The sequence below is a fragment of the Thrips palmi genome, unplaced genomic scaffold (genome assembly GCF_012932325.1).
Source record: "Thrips palmi isolate BJ-2018 unplaced genomic scaffold, TpBJ-2018v1 HiC_scaffold_2, whole genome shotgun sequence".
Lineage (NCBI taxonomy): Eukaryota > Metazoa > Arthropoda > Insecta > Thysanoptera > Thripidae > Thrips > Thrips palmi.
The window spans coordinates 5,251,332-5,275,825 of record NW_023144629.1 but is presented as its reverse complement, the minus strand read 5'-3'; the positions used below and the strand labels follow the sequence as shown (position 1 = coordinate 5,275,825).

Sequence of the window (24,494 nt, the reverse complement as noted above, 5' to 3'; positions counted from 1 at the left end):
AACCCGTTTTTCCTTTCACTGCCAGTGGCCCAGAGTTCCGCCGGCCCTCGAGCCCTGGAGAGTTTCGCCGTGACCTGCCTGGCCCCTGCGACCCCTGCGAGAGTTTCGCCGAGAAACGAACGAGGTCCGGGCGGGATCCGTGCGAATTTTTCCTTGGGCGATTACCCTCGAATTTCGGGTTTGGCCCTGCGGCCCGCGAGAGTTTCGCCGGCCCTGTGGCCCTGCGCACCGCGGGGCCGGCCTGCCAGGCCGACAACGCGGCTGCAACGGGGCGGACAACTCGTCGGCCTGGGCGGCCAAAATTTGGGAAAAGGATTGGTTTGGCAGGCGGCACGCGGTCGGCCGGTAGACCCCCATTCCGAGAGTCGTCGCTCTGTCTCGCTCGCACTCGAGGGGCGTCCCGTACAGGTGCGAGAGAGACAGACCGACGAAAACAACCCTCGGAATGGGTCTGCCGGCGGGGTGGGCGAGGATAGGACGCGTAGGAGGACGGCCGCTGAAACGCGAACACAGCTTCGTCGCTCGGTCTCTCTCGCACTCGCGTCGCGTCGAGGTGCGAGAGAGACGGGGCGACGAGGCATTGTGTGGAATCAGCTTTGCCGATGCACGCGTGTGGAATCGATACCAAAGCGCGACCAGCGCGACACCAGCACTAACAGTGCTGTTAATTATTTTCGCTCTCTCTCTTTTTTTGTGTGTAGCGACCGGTAAACCGAAACGGCAGCGCGGCCCCCGTTGCGCTCTGCACCCCTTTTCGCTCTCCCCTTTTCTCCCTGCAGTTGCCTTTGCTAACTCTTGGCCGGGCCGAAGTGGGGGGGGGGGGGGGGGGGGGTTCGGTCCTCATTGTCTGTGCCTCGCCATGGCTTGGCCCGCTCGGAATTAAATGTCACTCGCTCCTCCTCCGGCCCGGGCCGCCCCGGCCGGTGGTGGCGGCGCCTGGCGGTGCCACGTCGCGCTGGGCTAAGTCATTTCCCGCGCCCGGGCGCGGGGGGGCGGGGCGGGGCGGGGCGGGGCGGGGCGGGGCGGGGCCGAGAGCAGCGAGATGGCGGCGAGGTAGTTAGCCACCTCGCAACGCAGCCGGCGGTCGACGCGCCGAAGGAAGACACCTTTTGTCTCCGCGGTCCGTTTGACTCCCCCCTAGCCCACCCCACCCCACCCCACCCCAGCCCACCCCACCCCGCCCCGCGTCTGCCCCTTCGAATGCGGGTGGCGCCGAACTCGGCCCGCGGGCGGTGCCCGTTAGCTGAGCTGGCCGGAGAACCGTCAGCAGAGGGACAATATTATCAGAGTCCGAAGTCACCCACCGCTGCCTTGCGTAGGGATTATTTGGCGTTGGTCATTGTTGGATCCGATCCTTTTCTTTTAGTGCGTGTCCCTCTACGAAGTCTCTGGCGGCGCGTACGCCCGGAACCGAGCCCGGGCCCGGCGCCCGCGGACGCGGCGGTAGGCTACGCTGCGCGACGGGCGCGTCCTGGGGTTGCCTATCCTCCGTTCCGCGGGCGTTCGGTCGGGCCCCGCTGGCCCACTGTGCAGCGGCGTGGTCGGGTACCGATGGTGTTTCCGGGCGAAACTTTCCGCCCGAATTCCTTTCCGCCGGGGAGGAATTACGCCGCGAGGGCTCGCGGCGAGAGCGGCCCATTGACTTGGCCGACTTTGCGGCGCCGGCAGCGGCGGAGTCATCAAATTAGATCAGCGCGCTGTCGTGCAGCCAGCGCAGCCAGCCCGACAACATCGCAGCGCGCTGTCGTGCAGCCAGCGCAGCCAGCCCGACAACATCGCGCGCTTTGCGCTTTCGATGTCTCGAAGCCCTTCCAGTGTTTTCGATGTCTCGAAGTTCCCCTCACCGATCTCGAGAGTCTGTTCTCACGCCATGCAAACGGCAGCAGACGCGTTCCGTTTAGACGTTGAGAGCCGCCGAGAGCGATAGTGTGGCAAGCACTGCTGGTGGAAATTTCCCCCGGAAACTTTCCGCCTCCTCGCCATGAAGGCCTAGTTCTGGGCCTCTCCCCCCTCGGCCGGATGCCTCCCCCCCCACCCCCGCACGGAAGCACACTGGAAGCACGCACCACCGAGAGTCGTTTTCGTCGCTCTGTCTCCCTCGCACTCATAAGGCACGCCCCACGATTGCGAGAGAGGCAGAGAGCCCGCCCAGCAGAAGGGGCAAAGGCGGGGCCGGGCGACTCTTGACTGTGGGGCACGCTACAAAATCCGGGACAAGACGCACGAGACAAGTTTTTCCCAGGTCCTTTGATGCAGCGCGGCGCTTCACTTCTCCTGCAGCGTTCCTCGGGATCCGGGCTATCCGGGCTGTCCGGGCCGCTCCACCTGAACCGAGGGGGCCTACACTGTGCGGGGGTTTGGGCGGGGGGTTGGAGGCTGCCAGAGGCTGCAGGCCCCGGCGGCGGCGCCAGGGCGGCTGGGGCGGCGGTGGGGGTGCGCGGCGGCGGGGGTCTTGTCGGGGCGGGCGGCGCGGCGCGGCGCCAGTCTGCACGCCGCAGCACTCGGAGCGCCACGGGCTCGCCGCACCCCTGGACGGCCAGGCCCGGCGCCACCGGCTCGCCGCAGCGCCACGCAGCGCGCGGCCACCGAGGCCGTCGCCGTCACCGCCGCGGACGCCGCGAACCTTTGACCCGACCGCATGCCCCCGCGAGGGCGTGGCGTGGCGGGGCCGCGCCGCCCGCCGACCGTAGCGCCGCCGCCGACGTCGCCGTCGTTGTCCCCGTGTCGTGACTCGTGATTTCGGTGATCGTCTTTTGTAGTTGTTGTTGCTGTTCTTGCTGTTTTGTCGTTCTTTCGTCGAGGTGCCGAGGAGCGCCATGCATTATGGATGCATCTCGTCGGCAGACTGCACACACACACAGACACACCCTCACACACACACGGCCAAATGGAGAAACACACACACACACACCTCTTTATCGCGCGCCTCTGTGCGGGGTGCGATGTCATTATACTTTTAATCAAGATAACTTCTTATATAACTCCCGTCACGCGGGCTCGCCGCTTTTGTTGATGTTGTTGACGTTGTTGTTGCTGCTGCCGGGCTGCAGCGGCTCGGCTGGGCTCCGCCTTCTGTCTGAGTGGGGCGTGAGTTTGCTCGTGTGAGTTAAGTTGCGCGTGACACTGCGAAAGCCCCTGCAGGCTGAAAGGGGTGAGGGGTAAGGGATTGGGGGGGGGGGGGCTAAGTAGTGTCAGGCTGCGGTGCGGTGCAGCGTGCAGGCCACCAACAACAACAACAACAACATCGTCTCTGTGGTGATGGCGGCGGGGCGGGCAGGGCCGGGCGGGGCGCGCGCCGCAGATGCCCCGCAGATGGCGTGCCGGTGGCGCTGATCTGCAGTAATGTGGCTGCTGCAGGCCGAGTCCGAGACTCGCCCTCGTGGCGCCGTCTCTCTCGCACCCGCCCCTGAGTGCGAGCGAGACGGAGGCGCCGAAAACAGTGTGGCGGCGGGCAGCATGGCGGCGGCGGCTTTGGCCGCTTTGGCGTGTCGAAAACGACCGTATTACGCCCACCTGCCGGCCCGCTGCGCGCCTTGTCCTCCCTCCTCGTCGTCCTCCATCCTCGTCTCCTTCGCTTCCGGGGGTAATTACAGCGCCGTGCCGCCGTGCCGCCGCGCGCACGCCACCACAAAAATGTTGCGCGCTGCCCGGAGGCCCCGGAGGCCCCGGGGCGAGGCACGCAGAGCGGAGGGGCGCGCGGTGAGCAGCCAGCGCCCCGGAGCGCCAACTTTTGGCGGGGACCTCGAACGGGCGAGGGATTGTGCGCGGCCGTGCCGTGCCGTGCCGTGCCGTGCGGCGCACGCAGCCGTGAAATTACCATCCGTTCCGTTTCGAGAGGGTTTCGCGGTTCTTTACGGTGACGCTCGATCGGCTGTGTCCGGAGTTCCGGCGAGGGGCTCGGTGTGCCTCACGTTGTGCTCCTGCACAGTGGTCCAGAAGACCGCCGCCGCCGGCGGTCGAAACTCTAGACGCGTTTCGAGCTCCAGAGTCGCTAAGCAGGACTCGAACAGGACGCGTGACCCCACCAATGGATTGCTCTTCGAACGAGGAATCCATTGGTGGGGCCACACGTTCGATTCGAGTCCCATTTAGCGACTCTGGAGCTCAAAACCAGTCACGCGTCCGGGGTTTTGGCCGCCTCCACCGGCCTTCCGGCCCACTGTGGCCTGCCGGCGTGCCCGCCCCGCGGCCGTGCTGCCGTGCTCGAGAGTGCTTTATTGTTGCGCGTGCACTGGCCGCGTGCTTCGTGCCGCGTGCCTCCGCGCACGGCCGTGCGGTGATGGCGGGGACGTGCTCCGGGACGTGCTGGGGGACGTGCCCCAGGCCGCGGTGCTGGCGTGTGCCGCGCGCTCCCCGCGGCGTTTCACCTCGTTATAAAACCCGCGACGGGGAGCCGGAAAACCGCTTTGAAAAAAAAGTCTTTGAAAAAAAATTACACTTTTTTGATGGCTGAGCGAAGTGAAGGGGTTATTCCATCGCTTGGGGGTGTCCGCCGCGCCCTTCCCCCTCTCGGATACCTTTACAGGGATGCATATACATTCCAGAGCGCGTAGTTCGAGCGAAGAGGAAGCGCAGGTAGTACTGAGGCCGCAAAGCCTTCCCGGAAAGTTAAAAAGAAAGTGCACAGCAACAACAACAACATTAGCATCTGCGGCGCGGCACGGACAAGCCTTTTTAGTCGGAATGCCAAAGCCGAGAGCCGAATGGCCGAATGCAGGCATTGCTTCGGGGTGCTTCGCGGTCTATTTGGCGCCCCTGTCTCCACTAACGACTCGGCCCCTCCCCCTCCCACTTCCGCTGTCTGTGCCTCCTTCTTATTCTTCTTCTTCTTTACCCCTTTCCGGGAGTTGACGTGACTTGGCTTCGATATCGAGGCGGCGGCGGCGGAGGCTTGCGGACCGGTCTGCAGCGAAGCGCGCCGTCCGCTCGGGGGCTTTGCCTGGCTGGCTGGCTGCCTGCCTGGCTGCCTGGCTGCAACGAGTCGCGTCTACCGAAAACGCTCAAAAAACATGTTTCAAATATGGCGGGCACACTGCAATTAGGGGGATGATGACGGCGGTAGAGTGCAGCAAAGCGGCAGGCAGCATCGACGCATAGCAAAGCGGCAAAGCAGGCAAAGCTCGCAAATTGCAGAGCTTTCCACATTGCGGAGCGGCACGGCGGCCATGACGCACGTGGGTACTTCATGCACGGCGCACGCGGAAGTCCGCGCTAATGGGAGTTGCCGAACCTTCCGGGAACCTGCGGGAACCGCCGGGAAAACAACCTCAAACCTCCAGCGCTGTCTGTCTGTCTGTCTGTCTGTCTGTCTGTCTGTCTGTCTGCCTGCCTGTTGCCCGTCCATCTGTCTGTCCGTGCCTGTGAGTGTGTCCCGCTCGTCTCGCAGAGAGAGAGGCCGCTTGAGACTTTGCCGGAATCCACGGTATGGGGTCGGCAGGCCTTCTCGGCGGGGATAGAGGTTTCGCTGCCGCTGAGGCTGCCCGCCTGGCGGTTCGCAGACGGGCCTGTAGGGCCTGTGGAGTGGATGCGCGCCTTGAATGATACGTCCCCCTGTCAATATTCCCTCGCCAACTTTCCTAATGTATCAACCTCCCCCCACCTAAGTTTATCGCGGCGGAGGAATACGTACCGGCAGCTTCCGTGCGATCAATGTCGCCGTGGCGGCGGCGCGGCACGCGCCCCAGAGGGCCAGAACCCGGACGCGTTTTGAGCTCCAGAGTCGCTGAATGGGACTCGAACCGAACGTGTGACCCCACCAATGGATTGCTCTCCGAACGAGGAATCCATTGGTGGGGTCACACGTTCGGTTCGAGTCCTGCTTAGCGACTCTGGGGCTCAAAACGCGTCTACAGTTTTGGCCGTCGTCGCCTGTGGATTGGAGGCGCTGGGGCCTCTTGGCTGCTGGAGCCTGTGCTGGAGCGCTCGCTGGAAAGAGGGCCTTGTGGAGCCTCTGGAGGCCCGGGCCGTCGGGCCGCCGCCCCGCGCTGTCGGGGACGTCCCTCGGGACTCCCTGTCCGTCCCGTCCCGTCCCGTCCCGGCCGTCGAGTCGTCGCGTTGAGCAGCGAGCGGCACGAGCGGTAACGCGGTGGCAGCGGCCAGAGAGGGCCTGAAATTCGCCACCGCGCCGCCGCGCCGCCACCAAGCCCATTCCCCGTCTCTCTCGCTCGCGTGAGGTGCGCCGTGCGGGTGCGAGAGAGACAGAATCATTCCTCTGCGGGCTTTGAGCCTCCTTCTATAGGATCCGCCTCTGGCTGCGGATAATGGGTAATGGGACCAGATTGTGTTCCCCTTTACTTGGATTCTATTTTTCGAGCCGGCTGCCGCCGCCGAACGCGGCCAGCCCGTCCCCGCCCACACTGTGTCCCGCTGCGCCGCTCTGCCCCCCCCCCCCCGTCCTTCATGTCCTCGCAAGCTCGTCTTGGTGCTGATTGCCTCCTCACCCCACCGCCACCCTGCTGGAGGCACACTGGAGGCACGCTGGAGGCACACTGGAGGCGGACTGCGGGTGTGGGGCGGCGACTTCAAAGGATGGCGAGGTCTTCGTCCGTCTGGACAACCCCCTTCCACTCCCCCCCCTCTCCCCCATTTCCCCCGGGGGTGCCCGCAAGAGCATCAGGTGTCCGGACTATTGCAGTCTCCATTAGCCTCCAGAGCGACTCCAATAAGACGGGCAGACGGCGCAGTGTCGCATTCTCGAGCGGATCGCCTCTCTCTCTCTCGCCCGTGTCGGACGCGCCATGAGTGCGAGAGAGACGCCATCAGCCCCCCGGGAGGCCGGGCCGGTCGGCTTTGTGCCGAGTCACTATTGGCAGACTTCCTCATACCCTGCGGACTGATTCCCCCCCCCCCCCCCCCCCCCGGGACGTGCGGGCAGCCTAAGTACAGGGTAAATGCAGAGCTCGTTGCCAACTTTTTTCCCGCGCTTCTTATAGGGCGGAACGGAAGTGGGGTGGGGGCGATCGTAAAACCAGTGTGGTCCCCGGGCTGTGGGTCGCCTTGCCAGCGCCGGGGCCTCCAGGGCCTCCAGGACGTCGCCGTGTGCTGTTGACAGGTTGCCAGGCTGCTGCTGGGGGGTCTCCGAGTGCTCGGGCGCCACTCGACTCTTGGCAGACTGATCCAGAGAGTCGTTTCCGTCGCTCCGTCTCCCTCGCACCTGTACAACAAATGCGTAGAAATCGTGGTGCGATGTGGTGGCGCCGGCGCCTCGATCCGGGAATGACCAACCGAGCCCAGAGTCCCAGCCAGAGGGCCCAGAGGGCTTCTGTGGGGGCGGGGTGGAGCGCGGGGACGCGAAATCCCGCTCGACATGGCCATGGCCTGTTCATTATAACCGCACGCCTGTACGGCTCGCGGTGCGCTGTGCACGCTGTGCGCGCGGTGCGCACCGTGTTCTCGGGTTGCATGGTTCCGGCCCCCCTCCGCCAGCGGACTGATTCCGAGAGTCGTTTTCGTCGCTCTGTCTCTCTCGCACCACCACGGGACGCCCCATGCGTGCGAGGGAGACAGAGCGACGAAAACGACTCTCGGCCAGCAGACCGCCGCCTGCTGCTGGTGCACTGTGCACTCTTCCTTTATGCTGCTCTCCATGTCGCCGCCCGGGCGCGGCTCCGCGCGTTCGGACGGGTCGGCCACCCCGGCCGGCCGCCCAGCCAGCCCCATTGCACCCCGGCATGGCTAGAATTGGTTTGGAGTTTCTGCTCCCCCTCCCCCTCCCCCGGAGCTCTGCCAGCGTCCCTAGCAGGCCGCCCACCGGGTCACAACAACATAGCCAGGGCCGTTACGGGGGATGAAATGGAATGATACAAGTTTCGTCATTTTCCGTCGGCCAGGAAGTGGAGGGAGAGTGACAGAGAGGGGGACAAGGAGGAGAGAGCGAGAGAGGGAGAGAGGGGCGGGGTAATGAAAAATGGCCGGCAGGATAGGGGTTGCAGCGACCGCGCGGGGCCGGGCCGGGCCGACCCCCTCCGTGTTCGGACCTTACGCGTCATCGTTGCTCTGTCTCTCTCGCACGCGCGCGGAACGTGGTGGAAGGCCCGCGAGTGCGAGAGAGACGGCGGGCCGTCGCGCAGAGCAGTGGAGCCAAAGGGGGATATCTCTTATGGGTGCGCGTGGCCCGTCTGCGCAGCGCACCAGCAGCAGAGGTGCCAACATCTGAACCGAAAAGTGAGAGCCGACCGAGCGTAGTCCGGGAAGATGCTGCGCTGGACCGCCGTCCTCACATGAGATCGGTAGCGCAGTGGTTAGCGTAGCCGCATACGGCGCGGGGGATGCGGGTTCGACACCGACCCGGGCAGACCGCTTTTACCGCAATTTCTGTTCTCTACGTTGGTACCACTGCCTTGGGGGCGCTGACGTCACGATTAGGAGGCCGTCTTTCGTAGCATGGAGTTATACCCCTTTGCGCGTCACCTGCCCCGCCTATCTCCCCCACTATCGCCGCCTCGCGCCGCCTGTTGGCCCGCGGACTGATTCCGAGAGTCGTTTTCGTCACCCTGTCTCTCTCGCACCCAAGCGCGCCCTGCACGCGGCGGAGACATGACAACGACTCTCGGAATCAGTCCGCTGTTGGCCTGTTGGGTTGGCACGTCCGAAGCGTTGCCGCATACGGCCGTGCGGCCCCAAGTTTGGCAAGGCGGCGGTATCGGATCGGGTGGCAGGGCAGGGCAGGGCAGGGCAGGGCAGGGCCGGCCTGCCGGGCGGTCCGCACGGGGGGAGCCAGGTTGATGGCTTCCCCAAGAAGACAAGGTAAAAGGGAGATAAAAAAAATTGCAGCGGAAGGCGGCTCGCCTCGCCTCGCTTCGCCGGGGGCGCCAGAAAAGACAAGGTGGGGTGGACGACAAGTTTCGTCTTCGCCGCGAGTCTCGTCTTCGTCTTGTGGCGCCAGTAATTATCGCGATAGATTTTTTTTTCCTCCTTTTTCTTTGGCCGTCTTCTTCCCTTTTCTTCCCGAAGTGAAGTAAATGCTTTACGGAAGGGAGGCACGACACCGCGCGAGGCGAAGACAAAAAAAAATGGCGCGCGGTGTGTTATTCCTTTTTACCTTGCTTCCATAGAGCGCGGCGCGCGGACTAGTACGGACTCATGTATCGTGTGTGTTTGGCTGCTGTTCGGCGCCCGCTTTTTGTTTTTTGTTTTTGTTTTTTCGCTGTCCTTTTTGCAATTCCTGCGTTCCTGTGCGGCTCTGTTGTCGGCAGGAATATAACACAATCAAGCCGACCTCTCTCTCTGCCTCTCTCTCTTCCCGCCTCTCTGCCCCTGTCTTTGTCTCTCTCTCTCTCCCTCTTGTGTGCTGCTGTTGGCCGATCTCTGTATACCGTTATCAACTAAGCCCCCCTGCAGGCGGCATGCACTGGGTCCACTCCGTGCTCATCCAGGCCTTGTACCTTGTGACACCCCCTCCGGTCTTCCCTCTCTGTCTCGCACGCACACATATAGACAGAGCCCCCACCACACACACACACACACACACACACACACACACACACACACACACACACACGTGCCCCTGCTGGCGGGGCCTCACATTTCACTCGGCACCACGAGCCACCCTACACCCCCCTACCAGCAGGGGCATCAGCGGGGCGGGGGGAGGGGGGGGAGGCTGTAGTGGCCTTCTCGACCCCTCACTCAGGCCGCCACTTTCCCTCCAAAAACACAGACACACGCACATACACACACACACATACGTACATACATACACACACACTCACAGGCGCGCGGTATCTTTTGCACAGGTTTCTACCTGGCGGGTTGGCGGGGCTGGCGGGCTGGCGGGGCGCGCAGGAAGCACAAGTTTATTCCCCGGGGAAAAGAAGGCGGCGCAACGAACAGGGAAGCGGGCAGGGCGGGCAGGGCGGGAACAGCGGGAACCGGGGAGCGTGTCTGGCCGCCTTCAAGGAAGGCTCCGGGCTGCAGCGGGGGCTGCGTGCTGTTGGGGCGGTGCGGCTCCCAGCGCCTCGATTCCGCGAGCAGAGCCTCGCTCCGTCTCCCTCGCACTCCCGGGGCGTCTGCAAGCCGCGTGCGAGAGAGACGCTGCCCGGCATCAGCCTGCTACGGCCCGGGTTGCCCGGGTCGGCGGGGTTCGGCCCGGGTCGGAGTCGCGGGGGGGCGCTTCTTCCGGGTCCCTGAGGGAGCCCAGCGGAGCCCAGCAGCCCCCAGTCAGTCCCCGAGGAACCCCCGCCGAGGCCGCGCCCCGCCGCGCCCCGCATATCGGGTGCAGGCGGGATCAAAGGCATTGCCAGCCGGCGTGCTCGGCTCTCCAGAGGGGCTGCACATGCAAGGCGACTTCCTTGTTGATTCACCGAAACGAATTTCGGCGCGGGCCGCGGGCAAAAAGTGCCACTCTGCCGCCCTCCCTCGGGCCGGCCCTGGATCCGCCACTGGTGGGCGCGGAGCGCTGCCGGCGGCAACATCCGCGAACTTCCGCGCGCTTTATTCGCCTGCATGCACTGCCAGCAAGCTGTTCGTCGCTCCGTCTCTCTCGCACTCGTGGGGCGCCCCGTATGGGTGCGAGAGAGACGGAGCGACGAAAACGAGTTTCGCTGGTCGCGGGCCGCTACACTCCCGTTGATTGTAGTGAGCGCCGCCGCCATGCCGCCACCGGGGTCCCGGGCCCTGGGTTCCTGGTGCGGTGCGGTGCAATGGCATGCGATGCGGCAGCGGGGCCGGCCCCGCACTGCACCTGCTGCACTGCAGTGGGGCACTCTCTCTGCCTCTCTCCCTCTCCCTCTCCCTCCTCCGGCTAGACCGCCGCCGTAGGGCCGCCTCGCCTCCCGGACATTAATATTCCCGTCCCGACTTTTTCGATGCGAAATATGTCTTGAGGGTGCGGCGGTGCCGGGCGGTGCCCCACATGGCCTGGCTGGCCCGGCCATGCCCCTGCCCGCTCGTGCGCCACATGCCCGCCGCCCCGCCGCAGTGGACAGTGGAGTGGACAGCGGACCGCAGCGGCGACCCCGACCCCGTCCCCCGCCCCGCCATGTAGGCCATGGAGGCAGCCCGCGCTGTCTCTCTCGCACCCACCGGGGACGCCGCAGGAGTGAGAGAGAGGAGGGGAGGCAGGGCGACGGAAGCGAATGCCGGAATGGGTCCACGCAGTGTAGGTACACGCCCACACCTGCCCGCCGCTCCGTCAAGGCAGTCAAGAGCCTGCTCGCCTACGCGGCCTGAGGGACGGCCCGCGGCGCGCGGCCCGGCACCTCGTAGATCCCCATTGCGAGAGCGAGAGAGAGAGACACGGCACTGTTCAGCACCAGCTGAGCTAGCCTGCTCTTCACGCCACACCCGCGATCATGCACGGTGTGTGCCCCTCTCTCTTTCTCCCTCCAGGGTGACGAGGATAACGATCATAATCGTAAATAACCGCGAAAGAAAGAAGGGGGAAAGTGAGGAAGTGGCGGTCTTGCCCGGGCAGCCGCGCGCTGCGGTGCGGCCTGGCAGAAACAACTTGTCCGACAATGATGAATTGCGACTGCCTTTTCTCTCTGCGGCCTCCACCCCCCCCCCCCTCTTTCCCCCCTCCCCTCCCCGCCCCTTTCCACTCCGGCCCGAACTAAAAGGGTGCTTCGAGGACAAACGATGTTGAGGTGAAAACAAGGCCCGTCTGAACATGGCAGCAGACTAGGTGGCTGTGACAAGGACAAGACAAGGAGAGCTTCTCCCCCCCTCCCCCTCCCCCTCCCCAGGAGCCGCAGGCCGCATAGCTCCGCCACGGTGACGGCGTTCCCGGCCTCCGCAAATCGAGTTGCTGCAGTCTGAGCGTGCGGCTGCGGCTGCGCACAGTGGGCCGGAAGACCGATCGGGGCGGCCGAAACTCTGGACGCGTTTTGAGCTCCAGAGTCGCTATACGGGACTCGAACCGACCGAGTGACCCCACCAATGGATTCCTCGTTCGGAGAGCAATCCATTGGTGGGGTCACAAGTTCGGTTCGAGTCCCATTTAGCGATTCTGGGGCTCAAAACGCGTCCGGGATTTCGACCGCCTCCTCCGGTCTTCTGGCCCACTGTACGGCAGTGTGCACATCCATTTGGCTGCGACACAATCCGGTACGCTATAAACGCGAGTCGCTTGTCGCGCAGGTCGACTCGCTGCGGTATGAACTCGCGGCAGTTTGGAAACTCGGGTGGAACTCCTCGACGCGGACCCTCGGCCTGGACCTCGGCCTGGGCCCGGACGCGCGGGCCGGCGGCACGCGGCACGCCAGGCCAGGTGCTAACGAATAAAGTTGCACGCCGCGCACCGCGTCCCGCTGCGTCTCCACTGAAAGTCCGCCGCCTGTCCTGCGGCAGACTCATTCCGAGAGTCGTTCTCGTCGCTCTGTCTCTCTCGCACCCCCACGAGACGCCGCATGAGTGCGAGAGAGACAGAGCGCGGCCCGTCGGGGGGCGTGTCGGCGTGTCCGGGCCCGCTGGTGTCCGCTGGCGTGTCCTAGATAGGGCGGCACCCAACTGTCACGCTGTGTCGCTGTGCCGCGGCGCCGCCGTGACAGGCCGGGGGCCGGCCGGACGAGGCAAGGTCACCGCGTCACGGCGTCACCGCGTCACGGCGTCACCGCGTCACGGCCATCGTCGCCGCTGGAGGCCGCTGGAGGCCGCTGGAGGCCCGCTGCGGTGCGGGCGGCGCGGCCGGCGCGAGGCTACTTTCCCGAATGAATATGCACAAACTGGCAGACACATATCTCTCCCGCTGTTTTGGCGCCGGCGAATTTCCACCCAACCGGAAAAGTTTTTGCCCCCCTTCCCCTCACGCCGTCGGACGGCCGCAACCGCGGGTGTAGGCGACCAGCGCAGCCAGCCATTTTAGGCGGAAAAAATGGAGAGGACAAAAAAAAGAAAGTGAAGGAACAGAACGAGGGCGCTGGCCGGCTAGTGCGAAATTCTGGTGAGCTCGCCTCACCCCGCCCGCCTTTTTCATACTCCGCCATTGTTATCCAGAAAGGAGTGTGGAAAGACGAGGCGACGCGCTGCGGCCTTAATTAGTCAGGGCACACGTCCAACCCTCGCCTCTCTGTCTTGGCTCTCTGTCTCGCCTGCCTCTCTGTCTCGACATTCCTCATCCCTCCGCGATGTGCGTCCCCTGCACGCCGTAAATTCCGCGGCCCGGTGCCTCTCAATGGGTGCGGGGCACTCCTTTCGCGTCTCCTGTTTAGTACTCAGTGCCAGATCCCCCCACCCCCACCCCCCGCCACCCCGACGGTGTAATGGCGCATTCCTCCTAATTAACGCCCCTTCCTCGTTTGCTCCCCCTTCCCCCCCTTCCCCCCTTTCCCCACGCTTCTTACTTTCCGCCCTATTCCTCACCCCGTATCATCCCGGATCATCCCGGCCCTCCTCGGCGCGGGCGGGCATGTCCTGCGGGATCTCTCTCATCGCGCCTCGCGCGTCGTCCGTCTGTCTCTCTCGCACGCACGCGGGACGCCCCATGAGAGCGAGCGAGAGAGAGACCCACTCGGAATCATCAGCGCGGTGCCGCGTGCGGTTTGCGGTGTGCCAGCCAGGGGGGCGTGGCTAAGGCGTGGCGGCGAGGCGTTTGTCCCCACGACAAGTACGACGCCGTGCCCGCCTTTGTGTCCGGAGTGTTCGCCGGCGTCTCTCCGTCTTGCCGCCCCGCCCCGCCCCCACCGCACCTTAAACGAAACGCACACCTCCACTCCAGCCCTCCGCGCCGGTACACCAGGTACACCACACCGTCGTCCCCGGCCGTGGCTCTAGCCGTGGCGGCCCACCAGCCTGCAGCTCACTCTGGAACTCTGGAGGCGATAAACTCCTGGACAATTGCTGCTCCTAGCAAGCGGCCACGCTGGAAAAAGGGAAAAGAGGGGGGCAGGTTCACAAGGCTCCAGGAAAAACAACGGCAAGGTGGTGCAGCGCGCGTTCTGATTGGTCGCGGCGTCTCTTATTGGTTTCGCTTTCGCGGAATGTATACGGGCCGCGTGGCCGCGCTGGATCATGTGTCTTACCAAAGCGACGCCGGAGTGGCGGCGGGCGGGGGACGGGGGCTCGGAGGGGGCCTCCACGGAGAGCCCCGGCACGCCCCGGCATTCCGCATGCAGGCCATGACGAGCCCGCCCTCAAGAGGAGGACAGAAATGGAGGTCGGAGCGGCAGCCGCGGCAGCGGCAGACCGATTCCGACCTAGAGGTGTCTCTCTCGCTCGCTCGCATTCGTGGAGCATCCAGTATGAGTGCGAGAGAGAGAGGGAGTCTGCAGCCCCAGAAGGAGAGGGGATGCCGAAGTGTGGGCGTTTTTCCGCCCACTTGGCGTGCCCCAAACGCCCCCCGACCCCCTCCCCCTCGTGGAGGCCCTGACGGGCCTGCCTGGCTGCCCGGCCCAAGGCCCGGCCCTTGCTGGGACCTTTCATGTCCTCCACCCCGCCGCTCCGCTGCCCCGCTGCCGCCGCGGTGCCTGTCGGCGTCTGCCGAGCCCAGCGCCCTCCTACAGTCATTCCTCCGCTCTGTCTCTCTCGCAGCCCCGCGGGACGTCGGGACGGGCCGCGAGAGTGACAGAGACGGAGCGACGGCGCCGCCCCTTTCGACACCAGCCTGCTGGTGCGCCGGCGCCCCCGGCCACTTAAAGGTGGCAGTGATTATGGAAGCGGCAGCTGCTGAAAGGGGGAGCGAGAGGGAGAGAGAGGGTGCAGCTCAACTCGAATCAATATTATGGCACGTCCTTTTTCTCCTTTTTCATTGCCCCGTCGGTACAACGCAAAGAGTCTTTAAATAATCCCCGGCGCCGCGCCGCGTTCCGTGTTGTTTCAGCCTGGCTGTGTGTTGGTACTAAGCCCCGTGTAAGCACCATTCGGCCAACCCAACATTCCAACATTCACCTCCCCGCTCGAAAATGTTGGCTTCTTTTTATTTGTAGCGCCGCTTTGGAAATCATTTCGCCCAGTGCCGCGACCCCGGCCCGGCCGACTACTCCAATCAGCCCAGACGCTCTGCTGCAGACTGATTCCACAGAGTCGTCGCCTCGCTCTGTCTCTGTCCCACTCGTGGGGGCGCCCCGTCCCGTCCCGCGAGGGTGCGAGAGAGACAGAGCGACGGGACGCAGTTGCGGCGGCATCGCTCCTACCAAATGGAACACCTCTCACATTCGTGCCCGGCGCACTAGAAAGCTCTCGCTCTCAAATGGATGGAATAACTCCTTTGTTTGGCGTCCGGTCGTTCCGTTCCGTTCCGTTCGCTGTCCTGGAATTGCTGGAATTGCTCTTCTGCCTGATTTCCATTTCCAGAGTAAGCCGCTCTTGGACCTGCAAAGGCAAAGGGGGTCCCGGGGGAGACGAGGAGGGGTGCTCCGGGGCGGGGCGGGGCGGGGCGGGGCGGGGCGGACGCGCCGCCGGCCCGTACGGCAGGCCGTTCGATCGCCAGCAGGCGGGAGAGTGCGCAAACCACCACGCCGTGCCGGCCGCGCTTTGAAACTCTATCTCTCCAAATGCCATCCGACGGCCAAAAAACCAAACAAAAAACAAAAAAAGATCTGACTCGCACACCACGAGTGTTTGTGAAAAACACGCGGCGCTGCTGAATCGAATAACCCGCATACCCGCGGACTAGACGGCACCGCAGCGCTGCCGCAGCGCTGTCGACTCATTCCGAGAGTCGTCGCTCTGTCTCTCTCGCACCTAGACGGGACACCCCGTGAGTGCGAGAGAGACAGACTCTCGGAATGAGTCTGCTGCCGCAGCGCGGGCCGACATGGCGCCGCCGATGGCATCAAAGAGATTTGCTGCTCTAATTGGAGTCGTTCATTATCCTGGCATCAATCAAATCTGTCCGGGGCGGCACTATCTCGACGCAGCGCAGCGCGGAAGAGAAAGAACCCCGACGGCGACGGCCCGCGTCCCTCACGAAGTCAGCTTCGTCGCTCTGTCTCTCTCCCACCTAGGGAGCGTCCTTGGAGTGCGAGAGAGGCAGAGCGACGAAGACAACTCTCGGAATGAGTCTGCTGAGTGACTTTTAATGCCAAGGGCTTTCGCTGGCTTCCTGGACCTCTGGCTTGCTGCCTTGGCACCACGCTGCTGTCGCTCTGTCTCCGTCGCACTCCCAGTGGCGGTGCTGGCGGTGCTTCGAGTCCAGGGGGTGGATGTTGCCCACCCAAAGGGCCGCGGCTTGAACTTGCCGGGGTGGGCCTTCCATCGGACGCGTGCTGGAGAAGTGGTGGCTCGAAAAAGTGAACCCCTTTTGGTGTACTGGGGGTGGAATGGAGTGGGGAAGCGCGCACCCGTTGCCCTCGGCCGTTTTGCCCCCCGAGTGGGGAAAGAAAGAGGGAACGCCCCCCGGGCCCAAGAAGGAGACCCCTGGTCCCACCTGAAGGGCTGGAGGCGGAACGCGCCCCAGGCCGGCGGGCCCGGCGGCCCCGCCTCTAGCCGGGGACGAAAGAAGGGGAGACGGCGTCGCGCTGCGCCTCGCGGCCCGCCCGCCCGCCGTCGCTCTCGCACTCACGGGGCGCTCCGTCCGGGTGCGAGAGCGACGGCGCGACGACAGCGGCCCCCCGGAATCGGTCCCCGGGATGAGGGCCTTCTCGGGCAGCGCGGGGACGGCGCTCCGAAGCGAGGGGGCGGCACGGCCGGCGGCACGCAGCATTGGGGACGCATCAGCCTTGACTTGCCACGGACAAAAAGGGGGGGGGGGAGCTCGACCACAAGCAGGGCTAGGGGCCGCTGTGCCCGGCAGTGTCCGGCCTGCCGAGCCGTGCCTGGAGGGCTCTGTCTCTCTCGCTCTCGCGCCGCGGCCCGGAGGGGTGCGACAGAGAAGGCGCATCAGCCCGCTGCAGAAGCACGCCCTGTTCGGCCCGTTCCGCCAGCGGCAGCGATCCTGAACGGCGCTCCAGACTTTACGGGCGCTCCAGTCAACGGCCGGGAGGACACGCGTCTGTCCTGGAGGAAGCCTGGAGGCCCCGGCCTGGAGGCCCCGGCCTGGGGCGGCACGACGGCACGACGGCCGGGAGGGAATTTTGATGCCGAGTTAACGGCCTCCGCCTGGACATGGCCACGCCGCGCCACGCCGCGCCAGGCACGCAGCGGCCGACCCGGCTGTCCTCTGCTCTCGGGTTTTGTTGTGGTGCCCGCGGTCTGTGTCCACCGCCACCGGGCTGTAGACTGATTCAGAGAGTCGTTTTCGTCGTTGTCTCGCTCGTACTTGTGGGGCGTCCCGTCTGAGTGCGAGAGAGACAGAGCGACGTAAACGGTTCTCGGCATCAGTCTGCTGGCCGTGCCGCCGGGCACTACTTGTCGAGGCAGCCCGCGCGCCGCCGGGATGGGCCGCCTCCTCCGTCCCTCTCCCTCTGGTGCTCCACGACGAGGACCAGCAGACTCGTTCCGAGAGTCGTCATAGTCGCTCTCTCGCACTCATGGAGCCTTCCGTAAAAGTTGCGAGAGAGACAGCGACGACTCTCGCAATCAGTCTGCAGGGCCACTGGACTGGCCGGGGCCCTGGGCCATCCAAATCAACGGAGAAAACGAAAGCTTTATTTGCGTCCAGGCAGACGTGATGGTCCCGGTTCGGTTCCCCCGGAAGGGATGAGCGCGGAGGGGTGGAGGTAGCCGTCGAACAAGGGAAGAGCGGAAGGGGTGGGGCGGGCGCGTCCCCAGGTCGTATCAGTGCGGTTTCATTGTGGACGGGTCCCGCGAGGCAACGCAACGCGCGCCCCAATCAGTCCGCGGGGGGGGGGGGGGGGGCAGGGCAGGACAGAGGACGCCGCAGAGGATCACCGCAGCAGCGGGGCGCGTCGGCGCGCGGCGCCGCGTAGTCTGCGGTCGGTTGTCGGGTGGCTCCCCGCGCCGCCCTGCGCCCCGACAGCCCGGCAGGGACACACAGGGGGGCAGGCACGCTGGACACAAACACTCACTCACACACACACATGCACACACCCACACACAGCACTCAGCGCAATGGGTCGCTGCGCGAGCGCGTGTTTGCTACCGCGTCTGCGTCCCTATACCGCCCCGCGCTGGCGCTGGCAGTGCAGGCGCGGCGGCAGGGTCGTCGTCGTCGTCGTCGCCCTCCACGTCGCGAACCTTCTTTTTGTCGCCCCGCCACCACGAGTTCGTCGTCGTCGTTTTCTTCTTCTTCTCGTGCTTCCGGCTGAGCGGTTCCAGCAGACTGGATTCCGAGAGTCGTTTTCGTCGCTCTGCCTCCCTCGCACCTTCACGGGACGCTCCGCACGAGTGCGAGAGAGGCAGCAGCGTCGAAAAAAAGGGGGCTCTCGGAATCAGTGTGCTGCCGTCGGTTCCTCAAGCTGCCGCCATTATGACAAGGAGGATGAGGAGGCGCAGCGTGAACGACGTGCCGAATGCGCTGTGTGTGTGTGTGTGTGTGTGTATGTGTGTGAGTGTGTACGAGCCTTACTTACCCAGCGCGACGGCGGCAGCGAGCCAAGCCCGCCCGTGGCGTGTTTACGCACCACATTTGCACACGTCTGTCCAGGGGAGGGGGCAGGGGGAGAGGGCACGGATTTCGCGCTGAGTTGGCGCGGATGTGTGTGTGTGTGTGTGTGTGTGTGTGTGTGTGTACACACACGCCAGGCGAGGATCAACAACACCGACAACACGTAGCCGCGCCTCTGTTTTTCTGAGCAGGCGATACATTATTCATCCAATTAACAAATTAAAACGGACGGGGGGCGCGCGGCGCACTCTGCGGCGGCGGCGGTGCTCCATTGCTGTCATTGATTGCGGAGACACGCCACTGTCAAAGTGGGTGAAAGGGGATGGAGGTGTTGGCGGGTATCGCGGAAGTGTGTGTGGGAGGGGTGGTAACTTTCAACAGCGGCAGCCGCTTGTTGAGTCGAGCTTTCGACAGTAATCGTCGCGGTGGTGTGTGTGTGTGTGTGTGCGTGACCACGGTGTCGCAGGGCGTGACGAAGCGTGCTTCGCGGCTGACCCCACCGAATGGTGGTTGCGAGTTTGACCTTTTGCCCCCTCCCCCTTTCTCCTCCCCCTCTCTCCTGGCGGTCTGGCGTCCCGGCCTAGCGGCCCCCATTAGGGATATCAACTTGCAGGCAGACCGAACCGTCCTGGTTCGAGTCCCGCCGGGCGGTGCCGGGCCGTGCCGTGCCGTGCCGTGCCGGGGGTCCTCGAAGTTGGAGTTCGTCATCATTGCAAAGACTAACACGACGGGGAGGGGGAGGTCGGGGGTTGCAAATCGGGCTAGGGGGAGAGAGAGATGAGGGGGGATTGTGAAGAAAGTTACTGCTCGGTGGCGCCTCGCCGCCTCGCTGCCACTTCTGCGGCCTGGCGGGCCTGGTCCTCGGCGGCCAAGTCCACCCCCAGGACCCCCAGGACCCCCAGCGTGACGCCTTGCTGCCCTATTAGCGCGCGATGCCCGGGGGCCAGGAGGCTGCCGCGGCGCGGAGGCCGGCGCGGAGGCCGTCGCGGAGGCCGTCGTGGAGGCCGTGGTGGAGGCCGTCGCGGAGGCCGTGGTGACGCCGCCATGGCGCTGTACCACATGGCGTGCGCGCTGCGGCGGAAGAGCACGTGCGACGAGGCCCGCGTCGAGGCCGACTGGTGCAGCAAGTGCCGGCGCGCGCGCGTGCGCCGCCAGCTGGACGAGGCGGACTCGGACCGCCGCCACCGCCGACGCCGCGAGGCCGCCGAGGCCGCCGTCGAGGCCGCGGCCGCCGCCCTGCGACATGCAGCGGAGCTGGAGCGCCACCAGGCGGCCGAGCGCGCCGTCGCCCTGTCCGCCTCGGCCGTCATCACCGACCTGGACACGCTGGCTACGTGCCGCGGCGGCCGCGCCCCCCTCGTCGTCGGCATGCTGTCCAGGTCGCCGTCGGCCGGCGTGCTGCGCGTCCACGCCGAGGTCCAGGCCGAAGTGGAGCTCGCCGGCTGCCTGCGCTACGCCAGCGTCGCGCCCCCTGCGCCCTTCCAGGACGTCCACGACGAGCTGCCCGCCAGGTCGCCGACGACGCCGGAGCGGCTCTACCGCGGCCACTACAGCAGCTCGTCGCCGCCCCCGCGGACGGGCAGGTCCGGGCTCCTGGAGCCGGCCGGGCCCCTGGAAGGCGATGGTGGGTACCGCGTGGGTACCGCGTACCGCGGCGGGGGTCTTGATTTCACCAGCCTCGCGGCGGGCCGCTGCAGCGCTGCCTGCTCCTTCCCGATGTGTCTGCCCGAGCAATAATCCTTCTGGGAGTCCCGAGCCGAATCCCGTAATCCCGTATCGCATCGAGGCTAGCGCCGCTAGCGCAGGCTTGAGCGGCCGAGCGGGGAATAAAAGGAAATAACGCCTTCTTCCCCCCGCTCGCCCCGGCTCGCCCCGCTCCTCGCAGACTCTCAGGGAAACGATTCCGGGGCTCCGGCCTCTCACAATCAGCACACGGCCCACCTGTTCCTAGTGCCGTGCCGCCGCGCCGCCGTGCCGCTGGGACGCCACGCCTCGCCTCGGCGCGGCTCCGGATTGCATCGAGAACTCAGCCGACCCCCTCTACGTATTTCATTTTATTTTTTTCACGCGCGCCGTCTCTCTGTTGCAGACATCCAGGAGTTCTACGAGCTGACGCTGCTGAACGAGAGCAAGACCACCCAGGAGAAGACGGCCGAGACGATCCGCATCGCCAACAAGTGGGAGGAGAGCGGCAGTCTCATCGGGGAGGTGAGTCGAGTCCCGGGGACGCCGGGGCCGCCGGGGTCGTCCTTAATTCACGCGCGATTGCCTGCCAGCCTCGCAGGGCCTCGCAGGGGCTGTCTAGCCTCTCGCGAGGACTCGAGGGGTACGCTGGAAAGACTAGCCTCGGCCTAGCTCCTCGCCGTGGCCGCGTTAGGTAATGCGTACCGTGGGCGCCGCCCACGAGCGGACTGCTTCTGTTGGAAAGCCTTCCAGTACCGTTACCGCACCGTGCGCCCGCCCCCGCCCACTCCACCCGATGATGTAACGACGAGAGAGACGAGACGAGACGGCGAGCCAAGACGGCGGCCGAGCCCCTGCCGGTCAGCAGTCCCGCCGACAGCGCTGCGCTCGGAGTGCCTACTCGCAAGGCGCCAGGCTCGGACTGGCCAGGGCAGACAGGCAGAAAAATCTGCCGGAGCCTTTCGGGTTTGGGACCAGTAACGTCACAAAGTTGGTCAAAGAGTCCTACTATATATAGGACGAAAGTAACCGTTTTCGCTGATTTTGGGCGGCCACTGCGTCCGATCTAATTGCGGTCAACGGCCTCCCTCGACGCCCTAGTATTCTTAAGACCCTACTCTTTCATGCCCTGCATCGGGAAGACGTTGACCACAACGATTTTGGCTTTGACCGCAACGATTTTCCGACTAAGTTGGTCAAAAAGTGGTCGAATCTCGGAAATTTGCTGATTTTGCTGACTTTGGGTGGCCACTGTGTCCAATCTAGTCGCCGTAAAAGGCCTCCCTCGACGTCCTAGTATTCTTAAGACCCTACTCTTTCATGCCCTGCATCGGGAAGACGTTGACCACAACGATTTTGCCTTTGACCGCAACGATTTTCCGACCAAGTTGGTCAAAAAGTGGTCGAATCTCGGAAATTTGCTGATTTTGCTGACTTTGGGCGGCCACTTTGTCCAATCTAGTTGCCGTAAAAGGCTTCCCCCGACGCCCTAGTACTCTTAAGACCCTACTCTTTCATGCCCTGTATCGGGAAGGCTATTGACCGCAACTAGTTTGGGAGCGGTAGCCTCACAAAGTTGGTCATGAAGGGTAAAAACATAATGATGATCGGGGGCCTCTTGCGGTCTTATCCGCTGGGGCCTTTTGGGGGCCAGTCCGAGCCTGCAAGGCGCCCGGCCGGCCTCCGCCCGCCGCCCTGCACCGGACTCATTCCGAGAGCCGTTTTCGTCGCTCTGTCTCTCTCGCACTCATGGGGCGTTCCGTACCGGTGCGACAGAGACAGGGCGACGAGACTGCCCTCTGCCCTGCCCGGCTGGCGGGGGCATTTCCACCACACTCTAAACGCAACCCGATGCTGCCAGCCTTGGAGAGCCTCGTCCCCACGGAGGACTCCGGAGGACTCGGAGCCGAGGAGACCCGCTTCGCCTCGTAATTTATTGCCGTGCCCTAACCAGAGTCTCAGTTTCAATTGAGTCCGCGTACTTCTGCCTGCTTCTGCGCCAGGAATTGCTTTGTCTCTCCTCCGCTCTCCGCCGCGTGGCGCCGCACTGCTCTTCTTTCGTATTTCTTGCATCGTCTTCGCTCGGCTTCTCGAGCGAGGTAGGGCCCCGTCTGCCGCGGCCGCCGCGGCTGCCCCGGCTAGTCACGTTCGACTGGGTCGTAGGGCTAGCGACAAAGTAGCCCGCCGTGGCGGGGCGGAGTCGGGCGTGACGCTCCCCCCCCCCCACAACGGCAGTTTTATAGCCGACGTAAATTGCAATCGTGTCCCTCATTCCCGTTCGGCCCTCCGGTCTGCCTCCGGTCTGCCTCCGGGCTGCTGCCTTCCCAGCTCGTACCGCACTGTCGCGCGGCCCTCGAGTGGGGCTAAGCCGGGCTAAGCACTGCTGCATGCTGCAGCGGACTGATTCCGTGAGCCGTTCTCGTCGCCCTGTCTCTCTCGCACCCACACAGGACGCCCCCTAACCTAACCTAACCTTCCTCTTCTTCTTGCAGAACAACTACGCCCCGGCCGCGGACCACCATGCGCGGCGCGCGCTGCCGCCGCACCCGCGCGTGCGCGAGCTGCACGAGCACGGCGGCACCGAGTACCTCATGCAGTTCCCCGGCGAGGTGAGTGCCACCACACACGACTCTGTCTCTCTCGCACTCGTGGGGCTTCCCGTGTAGGTGCGAGAGAGACAGAGCGACGAGTCAGTCTGCGGAGTGAGTCTGCTGCCGTCGCCTTCCACTCCACTTGATGAGCGCCAATCAAGCATTCCCTTTGTAACGCGCGGCGCCTCGGCGCGCGAGGGCGAGGGCGAAGAGCGAGGGGTAGTGACAGCCAGCCCCGCCGCGCCGCGGACATACCCCCCGCTATCCCCGCCCGCCGCGACTGCCACTGCCGCGCCTCGCCAGCAGATGGAGGAGCAGGCTGCGCCATGGCTGCGCGCTGCGCGTCCGCGTCGTCGCGTCCCCGCGGAAGGCAGGCTGAGCAGGGGTGGGGCGGGGCGCCATCAAATTGAATCCGCGACCTGTTGCTCGCAGACGTCATCGCTGACACAGATGCCCCGCCGCTGCCGCGCACTCATTCCGAGAGTCGTTCTCGTCGCTCTGTCTGTCTCTCTCGCACCCATGGGGCCACCCGTGTAGGTGCGAGAGAGACAGAGCGACGAAAACGACTCTCGGAATGAGACTGCTGCTGGTGCCAGCCCGAGAAAGGACCAAGAAGGGGTGAGGGCGCATTGCCGCGGGACGGGTTTTCTGTTTCGAAATTGAATCGGGATTTGAATTTGCTTGTTCGCAGAACGTGCGGAGAGGAAACGACGATGCTGGATACACCATAGACTTGGTGAGTACGCCGCCGGCGGCAGTGTAGGCACGCATTGATTTCTTCACCGTTGAACGGTTCACTGTATTTATCCGAACAGTTAGTGTTTTGCGTGTGTGTGTCTGTGTGTGTGTGCTGTGTGGGTGGGTCGGGTCAGGCAGGGAGTGGGAGGGAGGGGTCTCCGTCAGCGCAGAGCGCGGCAGAGCGCCTGCAGAGTCGGCAACACGAGCACTCACCTGGCCTGCGGGTTGGCCTGCCCGGCCAGGGGCTCCCTGGAGAGAGAGCGAGAGAGAAGAAGGGCTTGTATACAGAAGCACGCGTCCCCGGCCAAACACACACTCACGCACGCACACAGTCTGTCTGCCTTTGTCTGTCTCTGTCTATCGCACACACTGTGCACACACTGTGCACACACTGACACGGCGCTGCCGCTGTTTCCAGGAGGAGTCGGACGGCGTGGGGAACAGTAGACGCCCCCACGGCCCCGGCGATGAGGTCCCCATCCCCATCCCCTCCAGGGAGCGCCCCGCCCCCGCCGCACCGTCCCCGCCCCGGGGCTCCAGGGGCACCTCCAGCTACGACCAGAACGCCATCTACATTCCGCTGAGGGGCAGGGGCACGCCCCCGGAGGCGGAGGAGGGCGAGCCGCCGCCCCCGGCCGTGGTCAAGGTGGTGGCCAAGGCGAACGCGGCCAAGGTGGCGGCCGCCGTCAGGCAGGTGAGTCGCGTCGCGGTCGAGTCGAGCAAGCCCTGTCTCTGCCGCACTCGTGGCGCGTCCCGTACCAGTGTACCAGTGCGAGGGAGACAGGGCCAAGCACTCTGCAGTCCGGGCTTTCCCCTCTCCCCCTTCCCGCTCCCCTCGCTGGGTCTTCCGGTCTCCCAGCCAGCATGCATTTTTCCTGTTTCTTCTTCGAAATTGAAAAGCACGTTCAGAACGGTTGGAGGAGACTTGGGCGCGGCGCGACGCTTGACGGACTGGACGGACAGAGCGAGGCGCGTGACGCGACGCTCGGCGACGTGACGTAACGTCACGGAAGGCGGAACCGGTTCCTGATGCACCGTCCGCCTGTCCGCCGATGCACCACGCCGATGCAACGGGGCTGCGTTCGGCCGGTGCGAGCCGA

General features: G+C 64.9%; 1 protein-coding gene across 1 annotated transcript in view; it reads left to right on the top strand.

The window, feature by feature from the left end:
* Positions 1-24,494, top strand: part of LOC117647412 — a 37,032-nt gene that overhangs the window by 11,470 nt on the left and 1,068 nt on the right. The window contains exons 3-6 of the mRNA XM_034389140.1: positions 20,472-20,590; positions 22,558-22,674; positions 23,348-23,392; positions 23,813-24,088. Coding sequence (XP_034245031.1) covers positions 20,472-20,590; positions 22,558-22,674; positions 23,348-23,392; positions 23,813-24,088 — 557 coding nt within the window. The remainder of the gene's footprint in view (positions 1-20,471; positions 20,591-22,557; positions 22,675-23,347; positions 23,393-23,812; positions 24,089-24,494) is intronic.